Below are 17138 nucleotides of genomic sequence, written 5' to 3' on the forward strand. Positions count from 1 at the left end.
GATGTAGCTTTTAAAAGCCTGGGTCTTTACTCTGTGTACACCCACACACTTGCACACCATTCCCACATTCACTTTTCAACAAAATGCAGGCACTGATTTATGAGAAACATCAACCCCTTGGGCAAAGTAAATGTCTGTCTCTGTAGTGTCCAAGATTTTTACAATGGGAATGAACAAGATGATGCTTTAAAAAAAAAAAAAAAAAGTCTGATCAACGGAGAGGGTAATGCTTTCCTCCTTACCTATCCTGAGAATGTAGAAATACCCATTCCAAAACTGAAGCTGTTTGTGTGTGTGTGTGTGTGTGTGTGTGTGTGTGTGTGTGTGAGAGAGAGAGAGAGAGAGAGAGAGAGAGAGAGAGAGATGGAGCAGGGGTCACAGTGTTTGGGCAGCACTGGGTAGCTCAGGCATTTCTAGGATGACCCTGCTAAGGATCTGTTTGTATGAAGAACCAAGGAGAGTTATAGGATGGGACAGTGTATTAATTATCCACTGCAGCTTAACAAACGATTGGGGAATCCTAGTCCCGGAAACTCTTAGCTCACACACTCCTCTGGATCAGGAGTCTAGGAGCAGCTTAGCAGAGTGATTCTAGCCTAGGTTTTCTAAGCTATCAAATGAGACTACAAATCATCTGAAGGCTTGATGGGGGCTGGGACACCCACTTCTAGGTTCACTCATGTGACCTTTGGAAGAAACTTCAGTTCATTGCTGTGTGGGCATTTATGACATGGCAAATGGCTTTTTAGAGATAGTGATCCAAGAGAGTGAGTGAGGGCAGCTAAGACAGAAGCCACAGTGTCTTCTGTAACCTAATCTGCCTTATCCTATCAGTCACAGAGACCAACCTTGTTATGTTGTGGAAGGGGCCTACACAAGGGTGTGAATACCAGGAGGAAGGGACTGGTGGGGGCCATCTTGGAGTCTGGCTACCACTGATGACATGTGGTCAGATGGAGAACTATCTGAACAAGGACCACCCTGTGTGTCCCACCAACACTCACACAAGAGCATCACATGAGATGGGAGTGGAGATCACTCTGATGGACAGAGAGAAAAGTAAACAAGCCTGAATGGAGAGTGGCATTTCACTGGGTGATATCGATTAACAGAAATATCTTGAAAGCCAACTAATTCCCATTGCCTTCCTTGTGTTCAATCTTTGGAACTTCCATCACTAGCTCACTCCTTCCCATTGGGAAGTTTACCTAATACTGAGTTTATTGTGCTTTGGGACCTATGAATAGCTTCTTCTGAATGCTAATGAACAGGAAACTTAGTTGTTCACGAAGTTTTGAATTTGGTTGCCCTTCCATCAATTCCATAAATAAACTGACATCCAATTATTATACCTGCAATTGAGGATCCCTTCAAAGGTACACTATCATGGTTTAGATATGAGGTGTCCTTCAAAAACCCATATGTGAGACAAGAACATTCAGAGTTGAAATGATTAGGCGACAAGAGATTTAACCAAATCAGTGCATTAACCCAGTGATATAAATTAACTGGGTGGTTAACTGTAGGCAGATTGGATGTGGCTGATTGGATGTGGGATTTATATTTTGTTTCTGGTGAGCAGAGCCCTCTCTGCTTCCTGGCCGTCATATCCTGAGCTGCTTTCCACCACCATGCCCTCACTTTGGGCCCAGAAGTATGGAGTTGGCAGACCAGGGACTGAACCTCAGAAAACATGAGTCAAAATAAACTTTTCCTCTCTATGTTGTTCTTGTGAGGTCTTTTGGTCATAGTGATGAAAAAGCCACTAAAACACCCACAATGAGCCTGATGTTGGTGATGACAGAGAAAATCAAGGACAGGGGCAGAGGGGATGTAGTCAGGGTAGAGAAATGGAGTTTAATGATGTGGAGGATGTTTCATAGGTAGAGATGGTGTCCTTCCTTTCCTCTAAAGGACCCAGGGAGCAATGACATTGGCATGGTATGACATCATGGGGAGAAGACTGGCCCCAGGGTCTGGTCTGGTCCCCATGTAAAGTGCTTGGACTTTCTGCAAGGTCTACTATATCGACCTTGTAAGCAGATGTTTCCAAGTTTTGCTGGGCACAGTCTACCACTGTCCATTCTTACCAGATTGCTGGTGGGGTCTGGGCAGGAACCATGGCCAGTGGGGCACCCCAGCCAGACAGGAGTCTTGCAGTATCCACTACACACTGCCTGCTGGGTCTGTGATGGCACACTGGAAATCAGCCTCCTTCTAATGCTAGAGGATCAGGATGTCTCTCTTCTCAACCACTTTATGCCCTAACAGCCCAGCACTTGAGAAATTCAGAATGTAAAGAAATACTCAGGCTGAAAACTGCCGACATAACTTTGCTGCATGAAATGTCCCAGGTTTGGCCTGAGTAAGTCACCGCTGTTATTTTCACAAAACTTTCAACCAGACTATTCCCATTAAATGGAGGCCGAACCCTCTGGGTCCTCCCCTTCTGGGTTTGGCCACCAGCAATATTCATGACCCATCAAACTGAAAATGTTACTGCCTAGAAAACATGGGCATTTGGAGCACGGAGGCCTCACAACACCCTCCAGGCATGTACTTCTGTCTATTTCCAAACGCCTGTCTCTAGGATAGGAATCTTCCAGCATGAGCTTTCCCCTTCATCACCCACCGCATTCTGAGTCAAGGAGCAGGCACTAGGAGAGCAGTGAATTGGAAAGCATGAAACACTTATGTAGAAAGGAAACCACAGACATGGAGGAGAGCGAGAGAGTGAGAGAAAGGGAAAGAGGGAACATGACTCTATATATGTTCTTACTGATTTGCAAGAAGCCAGCTCCCTGGAATACTAGATGATGAGTCAAATGAGAAAGATAGATGAGAAGGAGGCAGGTACCCCAGGGCCTCCCAGGTCCCCTCTAAGCAGAACCTGAGTTTCCTTGCACACTCTCTTTGACTCTCAGCCCTGTACCTGGGACCACATCATGCCCTCTGCCCCCATCCAGGGTCTTATTCTTAAAGAGCTTCCTTGGTGCCTTAGGGAGTCGATTAATCCCCCCCTACCCCATAACATATTTAAAAAGGTTCTCTCCTCTCTCTCTAGGTTCAGCCTCTTAGAAACAGTTCTGAAATCTTAAATCTGCCAGGAAGTGGCTCTCCTTCCTCCAGTTTTCATTAAGCCCACGGCCACTGTGTTTCTGGAATCCATTAGAACAAAACCAGGACATGCACGTGAGAACCAAATGAGAAGCAGAGCAAACCGCGGTGCTCTCAGGTGCTGGCAAGAGGCGATTAGTCACAGATACGTGTGTAGCGCTCTGTGAACTGAACCTGGTATCCCTGGAGCTCAATTCACTACAGGTGGCAAATCACAACCCACAAGATGGGCCCATCAGTCAGTAATGTTTATCCGACACCAAGAGAAGGGAAGACACGTGATTGGTGCTTTTTTGACAAAGGAAATAGGAGACTAGACTCAACATTTCAAGCACTTATCACTAACAGAACAAGATAAGAAAAATACATAGAAAATAAATATGAGCTGAATTTTAGGGTTATGCTGCCAACCAACCAACTGATGCATCAGTCAGTGGTATTCAATGGTAACCTGAACCTGCTCAGTGCTGAGTTTCAGGCAGGCTGAGGCAGGGGCAAACTGGACGTGTAGAAGCTCATGTCCCATCAGGTCAAGGCCTCCGTGTGTCTCAGAATGAGCAGGCTTTCCTGGGGTTGCTTCTCTGTGGGCAGACCCTCCCTCACCCTGGAGCTTTCTGGATGCTGGATTGAAGCAGGCCTAGGCTCCCTGCAGTAGGTATGAGATTCATTCAGGCCAAGATGCTCCTCTAATTCTTGGCCTTCCCTCTCCAGTTCAGGGAAAGAAGCCAAGAGGGCAGGGTGGAATGAAGGACCATGGGAAGAAGATAAAGAGGCTCTGGGAGAGTTCACATGATGACTGAGGTGAGACTCAGAGGGAGGCGGTAGTGTTAGGATAGGGGGCTTGACGGTTGCTACCTTAGCATCTGTCACACGCCACCCACTGATAGACTGATAGACCCTCAGAAAATTACATGCCTTCTGTCTGGGACAGACATGGGATCCCCTCTTGGGCTGGCTGACATAGCTCTAATTCATAGCCCTAGGCTATATACAATTTCACGTCACTGACCACAGAGGGGCCGGCTAGGAACTGTGGAAGGATGAATGAAAAATCCATCCATTAAATAACTTAAGTTTCTCTCATGGCTTCCTTGGTCAAGAACCTGTAATGACTCCCCACTGCCAACTACAATAATATATATTCTTATTTTACTTTTAGAGACTGATACAGAGTATAAGATAGTGGGCACTTTTATTCAGTTCCTGGATGGTCAATGAGTAACTTAATCTGGGATTGCATTTTGTAGACTCTCAGTAAGGATAGGCCCCTCTTGATCCTGGTCTTGCAGTTCGGAGCTTGGGTTCCCATTACTCCCTCAGTCCCCAGTGCCTTCCACCCCTTCTGCCTGTGAAAATATCAGGATCTTTCAATACCAGGATTGAAGGATACCCTGGCCTGGTATTTCCCTGCAGCCTTCTACCATTGCTCCAACTCACAGAGTCCTGCCTTTACCTAAAATATCTGATCCGCTCATGTCTGTACTCTCCAATCACACAGGGCAGCACTCAGTCCCCGCCCCGCCGCCGTTCTCTATTTCATGCTTTTCTTCTTTTCTCTCTAATTAAATTACAGACTAGTTATAGTCACCTTGTAATTTATGTTGCTGACACTCCTCCCTCACTGGAACCTTCTTTATCACTAAGCTCTAGGAGTGCATGCCTGATGAATGCCTAACAAGTGCTGTGGTGTAATTTTGGGTATAACCCCAAAGCCTATGTTATGGGCTTGGTCCCCAGCCCGTGACATGACTGGGAGGTGGGAACCTTCAGGAGGAGGGGCCTAGTAGGAGGTCTTGGGTCACCGAGATATGCCCTTGAAGGGGATAATGAGAATCCAGTCTCTCTCTCTCTCTCTCTCTCTCTCTCTCTCTCTCTCTCTTTGCTTCTTGGCCACCATGAGGTAAGTGACTTTGCTTCACCACACACTCCTCACTATGCTGTGTTGCCCAAAGCAACAGGCCTGTTTGATTAGGGACCAGAATCTCTGAAACCACAATAAAAAGTATACCTTTGCTCTCTTTAAGTTGATTGCCTTGGGTATTTTGTTACAGTAATGGGAAACTATTAGATATAACAACCAAAAATAAAACTCACTGACAATGGGTTGCCTTATGAAAAGGATGTCATATTGCCATCAATATTCTTTGTATTAATTGACATAGTCTCTTATGATGTGGGCAGCAGGCAGACCATGGCTATTATCTACCAAATCCCTTACTTAACTTGTACATGAGAAAACTGAAGCCCAGAGTGGCTAATTATTTCTGAGAGATCACACAACTCAAGATCCCATGCCTTCTACTTTCTGGATTAATCTTCTCACTGCACTATTCCACACAAAGACCACAAGAATAAGCCTGATTATGTTCACTCTTCACTAATAACACGGGTCTCTAGGAATGAGGCTGGAATAATGAACTGTGGTGATATTTGATGGTTTCTATTGTTATATGCATCACAAGGAAATCAGAGTGCTCACCATTATTTACCCAATGATAAAATTCTAGTTCCTTTTTGTTAAGTGAATAACCAAAGCATTACAATTTTCCAAACTCAAAAGCCATCTCAAATAAAAGACAACTGCCTGTCTCATCTCTAGGAATTCTAACATTAGCCATCTACTTAGGATTTTCCTTTGAGGGGTTTTATGTTTTCTCCTAAAGAAGTGGTTTTTGATGGATGCTTATCACACCTCACAGCCAGCATTTCTCTTAATAATAATCATAAACAAGTGAGACAAGGTCACCTAACCTGAAATAAGCACTACTTCACCACCAAATGCATCATGGAGCCCCGGATCTGTGGCAGCAGATTACAAAGGTCTGATGCTCTGGGCACTCCACATGAAATCCTATCTATAGCACCTACCATCACATTTTAATTTCATATTATTTCCTCCAAAGGCCTTACCTAAAGAGAGACCCTCAAAGGACAGCACCTGTGAAAGGACTCAGCCCTGAGCAAGGTCATGTGCAGAACCTGTGGCCACTCTCCAAGGAACTATTGTACACATTTGTTTCTTTCACATCTTTTTCCTCCTCTTTGTTCCACTATAACAGGCAAACCAATAAATTAAAGTCTTGAAAGAGAATAAAAAGCAGTGAAAGAACAATTAATTCAAGGCACTTAATTAGAGAGAACTAATGAAAGCACTCTCTAACACTAAAACACAGATGACCACATAGCAAATGTCACACAATCGTCTGGATTTGAAGATCAACACTGGGTAGGTTGAAATAACAGGGTTTGTTAGTCAAGTACTGGGGAGGCCAGCAGATATTTCTTCCCCACAAAGATAATGGCGTAGGGCTGGGGTTGTGGCTCAGCGGTAGAGCGCTCGCCTAGCACGTGCGAGGCCCTGGGTTCGATCTCAGCAGCACATAAAAATAAATAAGTAAAATAAAGGTATTGTATCCAAATACAATTGAAAAATAAATATTAAAAAAAAGATAGTGGCGTAGATAAACTTTGTTATGTTTAGTGACTAATACCAACACATTGTAATGCCCTTGGCCCTGATGATAGGACACAGCAGCTGTTTTGTTTTACTGAGTAGCTTGTCACTTCCAACTTGTCTTATAAGGGGTTCTGCTCCAAAGTCTGCTGCTGAGACTGAGGTGGGTGAAGCAGAGCACAGACCAAGTGCATCAGATGCTGAAACACACACCACTGGGAAATAAAGACATCAAGGTGCTGACAGCCATGAAGTTTTCCAAACATGCTTAGAATGTAACATCCTCACAGCCATGTTCTGTGAGTTGTGATGGGGTGAGGTGGGCTAGTGGGGCATCTGGGGATGTAAAACTGCATGAATTCATGATTCCTTAAGGCCATTTCTTTGATTTGAGGAAGACAGAGGGTTATGATGTGCTCTGATCAGAGTCCTTATATCTGGATTGGAACATTCCAGAGCTGGAACTCACTGGTGGTGGAATAGGGAAAAGCAATGTCATGACTGATAGAAAAAGTCTGTGGAGCAGGTGCTGCAGATGGAGCTGGCACAGTAGAAAAAGAACCCTTTCTGAACATCACCCCATCTTTTAATCCCAAATAGGCTGTTGACACCCATATTCTGCAAAGCAGTGGCTTCTGAAGAGCCTAGAATTCCACAGAAGGGTAGCACAGGACAGGCCCCTTGCCACCTGTACTTCAACCAAGGCACAGAATTGCATTGCATTTGGGGCTTGGCATTATTCTTTTTGTATTTGAATGCTGAGGCTAAAGAATGAATGAGGACGATTTCTTTAGAAGTCATTGAAGAATAAAAATGATTCCAGGCAAAATTCTCAAGTATCTCGTTATTCCTGGTAACTTTTGCTTCTGTCTCCCTGCTTCCTTCTCTCCTTCCCGTCTTTCACCTCACCTACCCTGTGAGTACTCCAGTTCTCTTCTCCTTACCCACCAGAACTAACTGTTACATGTCACACTAAACTCTGACAAACATGTCAGTGGTTTTCCTGAGTTCTGGAGTATTGCCTTTTGACAACAGATACCTGGAGATGGCAAAGACTCCCTCCCACCACAGTGGTGGTAGTGCATGAGTGGGTCAATACGGTGTGGCACTGTGTGTGTGAACAGAAGTGCAACCCCTTCGGCTGGAGTCCATACATGACTGTCTATGACTGTCTTTGGGGTGGGAGTGGAGGAAGGCTTCTCCTACTGCACCTTCAATGAATCAAAGTATGCTCCATCCCTGAGAGAGGCTGCCAAGGTCTTGGAGACTATCAGTCCCACATACAGGTTTCTGTAGTCCTGAGGTCAGGGAACCTGATCTGATCCCTCAGAGACCTCTAAAAAGTAGTACAGTGCTTGAGCAAATAAAGCCACGGCTCAGGGACCAGGTAAGGAGATGCTATGGAGGAAGAGCCAGTGATTCATGGATGCTCCTGGGCATCCAGCACCTTGGCCTTTCCCCCTGCTGAGAGTGAGGGCCCGTGGTGTCCTCAAGGTCTAATGATGCACATAACAACAAGTTTTTACAATGAAGCCTTCTGCGGTTCTATCCCTAGCCAAGACCTACAAGTGACAGGATATCAGAAAGGAGAGATGAGACCTCAATCCCCAGGACCTGGAGGTTCCCTCATCAGAGGACAGGGGAGCAGTGGACCCCACACACACCTGCCCTTTACCTCCCTGGGACCCTGTCCCCAAGCGCCTACCTGAATTGGACCGTTTCTTTGGGGTTTTCAGGCTCCGGCACCTGCCGCCCACAGAGCTGCTGTTCTCGCTCATGGAGTCCTGGGCCGAGGACGCGCTGCCGGTGGCCTCGCTGTCCCTCATCATGCTCTCGTAGCCGCTGCTGCCACCACTATGGTAGAAGAGGGCAGTCTTCCCCATGGCCGGCGGGAGCTCCCCGCTCAGCACGCTGCTGTTGTCGCTGCCGTGCCCGCTGCTGCACCGGTGTGGCTTCCGCGGTGGGGTGATCTTGCTGTAGGGCGAGGGCAGCAGGTGCGCTGCTGCAGGCTTGTCCTCCACGGGGGCCCCACTGCGCTCCTCCGCATCGGGTCCAGCCCGGATCTGCAAACCCCGAGCGCCTCCATTCCCCTGCAGCAGCTCGGAGATGCGCCCATTGACTGCTCTCAGCGGCAGTTTGGAAGCCAATCCAGAGCTTCGGTTCCTGCTGAGAGACTGGGTGGACCAGGACATGTGCTTCCCGCTGGGGGGCACATTGGAGCTCTGGCCCACTGACTGAGGCAGCGACTTGGTGGAGAAGCTGAGGGTTTTGGTGGTGGGGGTGGACAGGCTGCGGGTTTTGGGGCTGGCCAGGAGGAGCTTGCTCACAGCTGAAATCTTGGACTGGCTGGCCTTGGGCGACGCCCCTGCTGACTGGGTGGCGCTGCAGCTGGGTGGTGAGGCCCCTGCACTGCTGCGGCCCAGGCTCCTGCCAGCACGGGGCATGGTGCTGTCTTTGCCAGCGTGCAGTCGCGAGCTCATGGAAGACAGGCTCTCGGCCCTCTCCAGCGACAAGCATTCGTAGTGGCTGACTGTTGTTCTGCCAAGAGAGTTGGTCCTGCTGGCCAGCTGCTCCAGCTTGGCGCTGAAGAGCTTGCTGCTGCTACTGGCGTCCTTCATCTTGCTGCTGGGCTCATCAGGGAAGCTGGCCAAGAAGGTGGCTGGCTGGTTCAAGGGGCTGCTGGTGCTGCTGCTGCTGGCACTGTGCTGGGGGCTGGCCCGGTTCTTCTGGTCCAAGCTGGACTTGCGGACAGGAGGCAGAGGGGGAGTCCCTTTAGGCCGGGCAAGAACACAATGCTTGGGTGAAGCCACCTTGCGCTCCAGGGTTGCCTTAGAGGCCTGGGTGCCTGATGCTGTCCCCAGACCATTGGTGTCGGCACTGCAGTGGTAGAAGAGGCTGTCCAGCTCCTCGTGTCTGCTGGCTTTCTGAAATGCTCTAGGAAGGCTGCTGGATTTCAGGCTTTTGCTGGAATGCATTGGGCTCTGGGCCACCAAACCAGGCAGAGCCATCTCACAGCCATCCACAACCCTCTTGAAGTTGTCAGTCACTGGGGAGGCAGATACCTCTCCACTGCTGCTGCTGAGCCTGTCGCCCGGGCTGGGCTTCCTATCCTGTTCTTGCTCTGGCCTGGTCTCAGGCTTAGTGGGGCCTGTGGCAGTCTCATATCTAATCCCTTCTTCACTGGGAAAAGCATTCTCTTTTTTCACTTCCTCTTCTCGTTTCAGCCAGGGGTCCTCAAATTTCATCTCTTTCTTTGCACTGGTTTCTTTACTCTCCTGGGACGGGGCTGCTCTGGCAGCTGTTTTGGAGATGGCAGTAGAAGCCTCAGGCTCTTGCACGTTCCGAGGGCTCATGGCGATGCAGGGGTAAACTGTGATGTTGGTCTTCATGGGGATGTACCCTTCGCAATTGCTCAGGTTGGCTGTATTGGAGATGGTGACCATGGCCTTGCCCAGTGTGGATATTTTGCAGCTTTTGATGGGGGTGGCTTTGTTGAAAGAGTCTTCCCCGACCTCAGACAAGATGAGCAGGTTGTCAGGGCCTGCCTTGGGCTTCTCTCTGCACACCACAGCAGTGTTCTGGATGCTGTTAACAAACTCCGAGGCTGGAGGTTCTGCCATGGCCTCCCCATGCCCAAAACATGTCTGGGCTATGAAACTGTGACATGATTGCTCGCCATCACTGCCGGTGCTCATCTCGCTTAGCCAGGAGCTGATGGAGGAACGCCTGCTGCCTGTTTCCCGGGCCTTCCCATCCAGGCTCAGCTTCGGAAGGGGCAAGAACTGTGTGATGCTCACCTCAGAGACGGGAGCCATGCTGGAGTAGCCCTCCAGGTCCTCGCTGATGCTGCTGATGATGCTGACAGGCCGGGAGCCTGAGGCTAAGGCCTGCACAGAGCAGTCACTATTGAAGCTGATGATGCTGGTGGGGCGGCCACTGTCCAGGACCCCACTGATGGTCAGCTCCTCCACCAGCGTGAACACCAGCTCGTCCTCCCCGTTCAGCTCCAATGGCTGCTGCACGGTCACCATTGTGGTGCTCAGGATCTCCTTCTTGGAGTCTGGGGGAGATGCTGCCTGATGCTCATCCTCAACAGGGGTTTCTGGGAACCCCTCACTTCCAGCAGACATAGATTTCTTCAAAACCTGGGGGCTCATTCCAACTGGAGGGGTACGTACCTCAGGCTGCAGCAAGGACTCGCTAGAGACCATGCCAGAATCCTTGCTCAGGGGTGGCAGTGGGGCAGAGGTTGGCAGGACCCCTTTCTGGGTATAGACTTTGCATCTCTGGGAAGGAGAGCTAGGGGGTTTGTACTCAGAGGTCTTGGACAGGCTGGCAATGCCCAGCCGGGGGGAGCCCATGGGCCTGGGCTTGCCCTCCATGAAGCCACAGGAGTTCAGGCTCTCCCGGCTGCTCTGGAGGCTGGGGCTCTGCACCATCTGGCTGCTGCTGCCTGGGATGCTTCGGGGTGAGGCTGGGGTGGGGCTGCTGCTGCGTGCTGTGGCAGGCACAGGGGAGTGATTCCTTTGCATCTTACAGGCCAGGTTGTCTGTGCCTTCCCGATCAGTCAGAGGGCCATCTGACCCGTTGTCTTCCTTATCCGACTCAGAAAGTGAGTTTGCCCCAGCCACTTGGCTTAATGAGGGGCATTTGCTCGCCTGCTCTGCCCCAAACTGTACAGGCAGCTCTTCGAAAGGAAACTTACTGGGCTCCTCGCTGCCATCAATGCAGTCTAGTCTCTCTTGCAGCTCAGCAAATGTGTTACACTTCAAGCAGTCCCTTTCTGATTTGCTAGCTGCAGCCTCTCCTGCCTCTGTGGGCCGGCTGTCACCTCTGGTCTTCTGCAGGGCAGGCACAATGGGAACAAAGTCTGGGGGGCCCTCATTGTCGGTGAGCTCCTTGTCGGAGAGGGCTGTGCCATTAGGCCCGATGTAGATGACAGTGTCACAAGACTGCTCGCTGCTGGAGGAGTAGTCAGGATCACTGGACAGGTGCGCAATGGGGAAGTCGGGGTCCACCGTGGCTCTGGTATGGAAGGGTCTCAGCTGGGTGGGCCTGCGCATTCTGCCTTCCTCACAGGAGCTTTCTCCACCAGAGGAGCTCGACGTGTACTATGAATGAGAGAACAGTTAACATGTGGCGCCTCTGAGACAGCCCTCCCAGGGAGCCTGACAATTATGTGGTAGATGGTATAAGCCACTGACTCAACAGGAGCTACTGAAGGTCCCCCTGGTTGACCTCCTGCATTGAAGAGCGGAACCATGACTCCAGTGGGCCAGGCCAGAGTGCCCAGTGTCCCACATCTTGGCTGTATGTGCTTAAGATAATCCCTATATGGCACACTGAGGAATCAGAGGCTGCTCAGGAGAGGAGATCCAGTCCCCTTCCTACCTCTTAAGGGCTATTCCTGAATACAACCAACAGAACCTTGGTTGTGAAACCCTGTTTTATACTCCATCCCCCCATTAAAAAATACATAAAGGAGAAGGAAAGAAAAGCCCTCCCACATGTTAATCGCTGGCCCCACCCCGGATCTGAGTGGCCACAATCACCATGGTCCTCTCAGGCATTCTTGCCAAGCTGCCAGAGGAAAGGAGCCCAGTGGCATCTAGCAGACTCGGTATCAAGCCAGAAAACATTGAATTAACACGACAATTCCAGCAGCCAGGAAATCACTCCTGAACATACGGGTGGGCCATAGGGTCACATGAACAAGAAGTTAATAACCCTCTTTAGAGAGTTGACTCATTGAAGGACAGAGTCTTCATCTACATAGAAACCAGTCGGGCAAGAGAAAAACTGAATGATTTCCATCTCTCCAACATTTTTCATCTTAAAATCTATCTAAAGCATGCCAAGCACTACCTGTCAGGGGTCAGGCTGGATGTCCAGGGCCAGCAGAAGACCTGCCTCTCTCCTGTCAATGGGAAGGTTTCCCCTGCTCTGAGGTGGAGACCACAACAGTGATGCTTTCACATGCATCCCTGTGTTTGGGGATCAGCAATATTGATTTGGCTCTCTCTGACTCAGTTCTGGGGCAAGGCTCCAAAGCTCCATTACCCACTGCACCCACTGTGAACTGCTTACCTTCGTCTTTTTCTTCTTCATCCTCAAGACCCTTGAAGCGATCTGGATGGTAGACAGGGTTTCTGCATAGTTCCCAGCTGCGGCAGAGATGTGAGCGATCATGGTGGTGCGACAGTTCATGTTCCCCAGAGACTCCCGAAGCAGCATGGTGAGCTTGCTCTCTCTGCCAAACAAAGTGAATTACGGCTGCATTAGTGGGCCATGCTTCACATGGACTGTCAGGGTAGGACTTTAGGTCTGTATATGGTTATTTTGTTGTGGTTGGTATTTTTTTCTTCCTTTTTTTTTTTTTTTTTAATGGCACACCAATTAGCATCATTTCCCAGCATGGGAGCATGGGGCTATTTGTGGTTGGCAGCTGAGCAAGTGCTTCTTACTCCAAAGATGAAATTCATGCAAACACCTCCCTGGGCACTTCTGTCCTGGCTGTGATGGGATGTTCCTGTGTGTCTGTGTGCATATGACATTGCACATAATGAGGCCTGGGAATAGAAATGGGAAGAAGGGATCAGGAGAAAATGACTTTGTGACCAGTGACTCAGCGTGCTATCTGCATACACTGCCTTTCTCTGCAAGTTTGTGCACACAGGCAATCCCTGTAACAAAAAGCAGTTCCCTGCTGAGAACTTGTATTGAAGATCTATGTGTTTATAATGCATGCAAAATGTCTTACAAGGAGTTGGAACCACTTTATCCTCACTGTCTCTTAATTCTCATATTTGCATCTAGTAGCACGGAAGGAAAAAAGTATTTGTATTCCTGATAAGTGGAGAAACAGACACAAGCCCAAATACTCACTTGCTCAGCAATTGAAAGAACTTTCTAGAAAGGCCTCCTCTGGGAACTTTTCAGTTGCTGTGTGGGGCCAGAGTGTCCAGAGTGATGATAATGAGGCCCACGGGTTTACCGATTGTGTTTCTGGACACTTTAAGAATTGTGCTAAAGGAATGTCTCAAAAAAATTTTTTTCCATTCCTATACTTGTTCTACCATTTTTTTCTGTCTTGCTTTTAAAAGCCTCTGCTTACTTCATCAGCAACATTTGCCAAGTGTCATTTCATCTCTGGAGCATCCCCTCCCCTGAAGGCTGAGGCCGCCTCTGTGTTTCCCAGGCCCTATGTTCATATCTCTGCGATGTGTTTGTAATTCCAGATGAGAGGAGTTCATCTGCACGTCTGAGCCCCCTGGGGAGAGACTGCCCAGTTCAGCAGACTGTGGGAGATGCAGGCCACTGTCAACAGACAAGGGGCCATTTCACACGTGACCTGAATCCAGCTTCAGGGAGGAGAGACTGTGGTGTGATAGTTTTTGCTTCCCATCTGAGACCAATTAAGGTGTCTGTTCAGGGATGCTGAGCTCACAACGGCTCAGTACCAGGACAGTTTATAAATATACCAGGGCTTCCCTTTTGCAAAATGACCAGTGACAGAAGTGGTGAAAGGAGCAATAAGGGAGGTGTGTGTGTGTGGGGAGGGGGCACCAGGGACCAGCTGCATACATTTAAATCCCTTCACGTCCAGGAAGGACGTGTCGTGGACATAGCCATTCAGTGGGGCGGTTGAGTCTTATCATGGCAAAGACAGTGCACCTGGGCCTTGTCTTCAATATGGGAGGCAGAAGATGGGTTCCATTTGGGATAGTTGTGATCATATAGGTTCTATAAAATACCTGTGAATGCTGAATTAGTGAATAATTGTCCATGACTTTTGAGGGAAATGCATGGTTTAGTGAGCCTCTGGTGAGGATCCCGTCACAACAGTTTCATCAACTGGTCATTACACAACCTTATTTTATTTGTATTTCTGTTGAAAGATAACTTATTTAATACCTATTCCTTATAAGTACTAAAACATATGCAGTATTGCTTTATAATAAACACTAACCAAGAAGGGTTCAATCATTTCCTGAACCAGAGCAATATGACCATAAATTTCTTTGGCTTTTGGCCTCACAACAATACTCTGGAATACAGATTTTTTTCCCTTAACTGTTCATCATCTCATGAATCTACAAATTCAGTTACTTTTTAAAATCATTTCTATAGCTTCATTATGTACCACAGATATTAGCTTAGTACTTTCTGGAGTGCCCTTACATATAGATCAGGGAATTTCCTCTTCCTTTTTCTGAATGTACTGTTGTATTGATTCATTAATATTGAACTTGAAGTCGACAGCACTGTAACTCGGGCCTGAGTGAAGCTTATTTAACATGTGTGTTTTCTCCACAAGGCACATCACAGCCTTCGTGCCCTTTGTTACATTAGACAACATGTTAGCACCAAGCACGGGATCATTTAAAACAGTGAAATCACCAACAAAAACACAAAAATGCAAAACAAAACAAAAACCACATAGCAGTACATCAACTTGAAAGCACACTTGTTTATAAATAGAAGAGCAGACACAAGAAGGCAGAGTAGCACCTTGTGCCATTTCAATGGGGAACATATGGGTTGGAGACTCAAAGTTTCCACCACTCTGTAAGTCCTGAAATGATTCTGAAGTGCATTGAGTATCGTTCAGGGATTACTGTTATGGTTTGGAGATCAGGTGTCCCCCAAAAGCTCACGTGTGAGACAATGTAAGAAGGTTCAGAGGAGAAATGGTTGGGTTATAAGGATCTTAACCAAATAAGTGAATTAATCCCCTGATAGGGATTAACTGAGTGGTAACTGAAGTGGTAGGGTGTGGCTGGAGGAGGCAGGAATTGGGACTATGGCTTTGGGGTATATATTTGTATCTGGCAAGTGGAGACCCCCTCTCTCTGCTTTCTGATCATCATGTGAGCTGCTTTCCTCTGCCACACTTTTCTGCCATGATGGTCAGCCTCACCTGGAGCTCCGAGAAATGGTGCTGGGCTTCTATGGACTGAGACCTCTGAAACTGTGAGCCCTCAAATAAATCTTTCCTCTACAATTGTTCTGGTTGGCCCTTTTAGTCACAGCAGTAAAAAAGCTAACTAAAAAAATTAGAAAGAAATTTTATCAAGTAGAAAGTTTGCAACTATGGAATCTACAAATGGTGGTGACTGACTATACTATGGCGTTCTTCATGATATGTCTGTCCATCAGTTGCACAGAACTGAAGGCCTGCTCCTCTGTCTCTCCAGGTGAGTCTCCAGGGAAAGACACCAAAGTTGGAATGAAAAGATATTATGTTGTTGTATCAACCTGCTGGCCCTGCCTGTCCCACAGGATCCCCGCTCATGATATGATGATATAGACAAATGTTTCTTGCTATTTTTTTGAACCTCACGTTGTCGGAAGAAGTCATGGCATATGTGTTGCTTGGCAACCAGCATTTTCACTCTCCTTGTTGAAAGAAAGCCAGTAAAACTGCCAGCCAGACTTTTTTGCATGGACCAATCTAGACTCAAAGACATGTCCTTAGGGGAGTAAAATATGGTGGAGAGATAACCTTGGCTTTTTCAACCTCATGATAACCCTTTAACTTGAAACGAAGATTAGCAAGTGAGTGAGAAGGGCAGGTGAAGGAAGGGGCAGGGTACCAAAGGCTGCCAGCCGTAAGCCAAACTCAGTATTTTGGAGAGGGAACTAAAGAGGTTCCAGAGAGTTTGTATGGTCAGCATGAACTCAGTTCACAGCTTTGTATCAAGGCTGAAATGATAGAAGAGAGGGGGAGAGCTGTGGCTAGTCTTGCCCCAGTGTCATGCTGGCTACAGGGAGGCAGAGTCTTGGGGTCATATGAGAGGGGCCATCGCTGTGGAGGACATGAGCGAGAAGGGACTGGTTATGAAGCTGAACTGATTGGGGTCTGGGGAAGGACATGGCATTCTGTTAAGTAGTCATGTTTAATGGATATACACTTTAGCTCCTCCTGCCCAACCTGACCGCATGTGCCTTTAAAAGTAATTTTTTAAAATCTTGCTATTCAAAATAAGTCAACCCTTTCATTGGCTACCATAAAAGCAATGAAAAAGAACAGGATAATGAACATATTTTGTTTTATTTTATTTTTGTGTGCTGGGGATCAAACCCCAGAGTCTCACACTTGCTAGGCATGTTCCCTTCCTCTGACATATCTTCACAAAATGAGCACCTTTTAATTAATAATAATTTTAAAAGAACATGAGAGATCATGTAGCACTCTACAACAGGGGCCAACAAACTAGGGCCATAGGAGCCAAACTGACCCACTGCTTATTTTTATAAATTAAGTTTTATTGGAACACAATGCACCTGTTTGTTTACATATTGTCCGAGGCTGCTTTGGTATTACAAGGGTAAATTGGTTGTAACGGAGCCCACAAAGTAAAAGATCTTTACTATCTGGTCCTTTATAGAAAAAGTTTGCTGACCTCTGCTCTAGAGTAATGGCAACTGTGATGTGGTTGCAGATACAGAATCATCCAGAGAATGAAGGTGTGTCTTACTTTCTTTAGTACTCAATAATGTATTCAATAGTTGTGCTGTCCCTCTTTTAGTTCAGATGTTTCATGGAGCAAGAGCAAAAGCCAAT

General features: G+C 47.6%; 1 protein-coding gene across 2 annotated transcripts in view; it reads right to left on the minus strand.

Moving 5' to 3' along the window:
• Positions 1-17138, minus strand: part of Kif26b (kinesin family member 26B) — a 483473-nt gene that overhangs the window by 18041 nt on the left and 448294 nt on the right. For both annotated transcript variants that reach the window (XM_040278703.2, XM_078022950.1), the window contains 2 exons: positions 12659-12821; positions 8277-11682 (listed from right to left, as the gene is read on the minus strand). In XM_040278703.2, the coding sequence (XP_040134637.2) occupies positions 8277-11682; positions 12659-12821 (3569 nt within the window). The remainder of the gene's footprint in view (positions 1-8276; positions 11683-12658; positions 12822-17138) is intronic.

This window comes from Ictidomys tridecemlineatus, chromosome 10 (assembly GCF_052094955.1).
Source record: "Ictidomys tridecemlineatus isolate mIctTri1 chromosome 10, mIctTri1.hap1, whole genome shotgun sequence".
In the NCBI taxonomy this organism is placed as follows: domain Eukaryota; kingdom Metazoa; phylum Chordata; class Mammalia; order Rodentia; family Sciuridae; genus Ictidomys; species Ictidomys tridecemlineatus.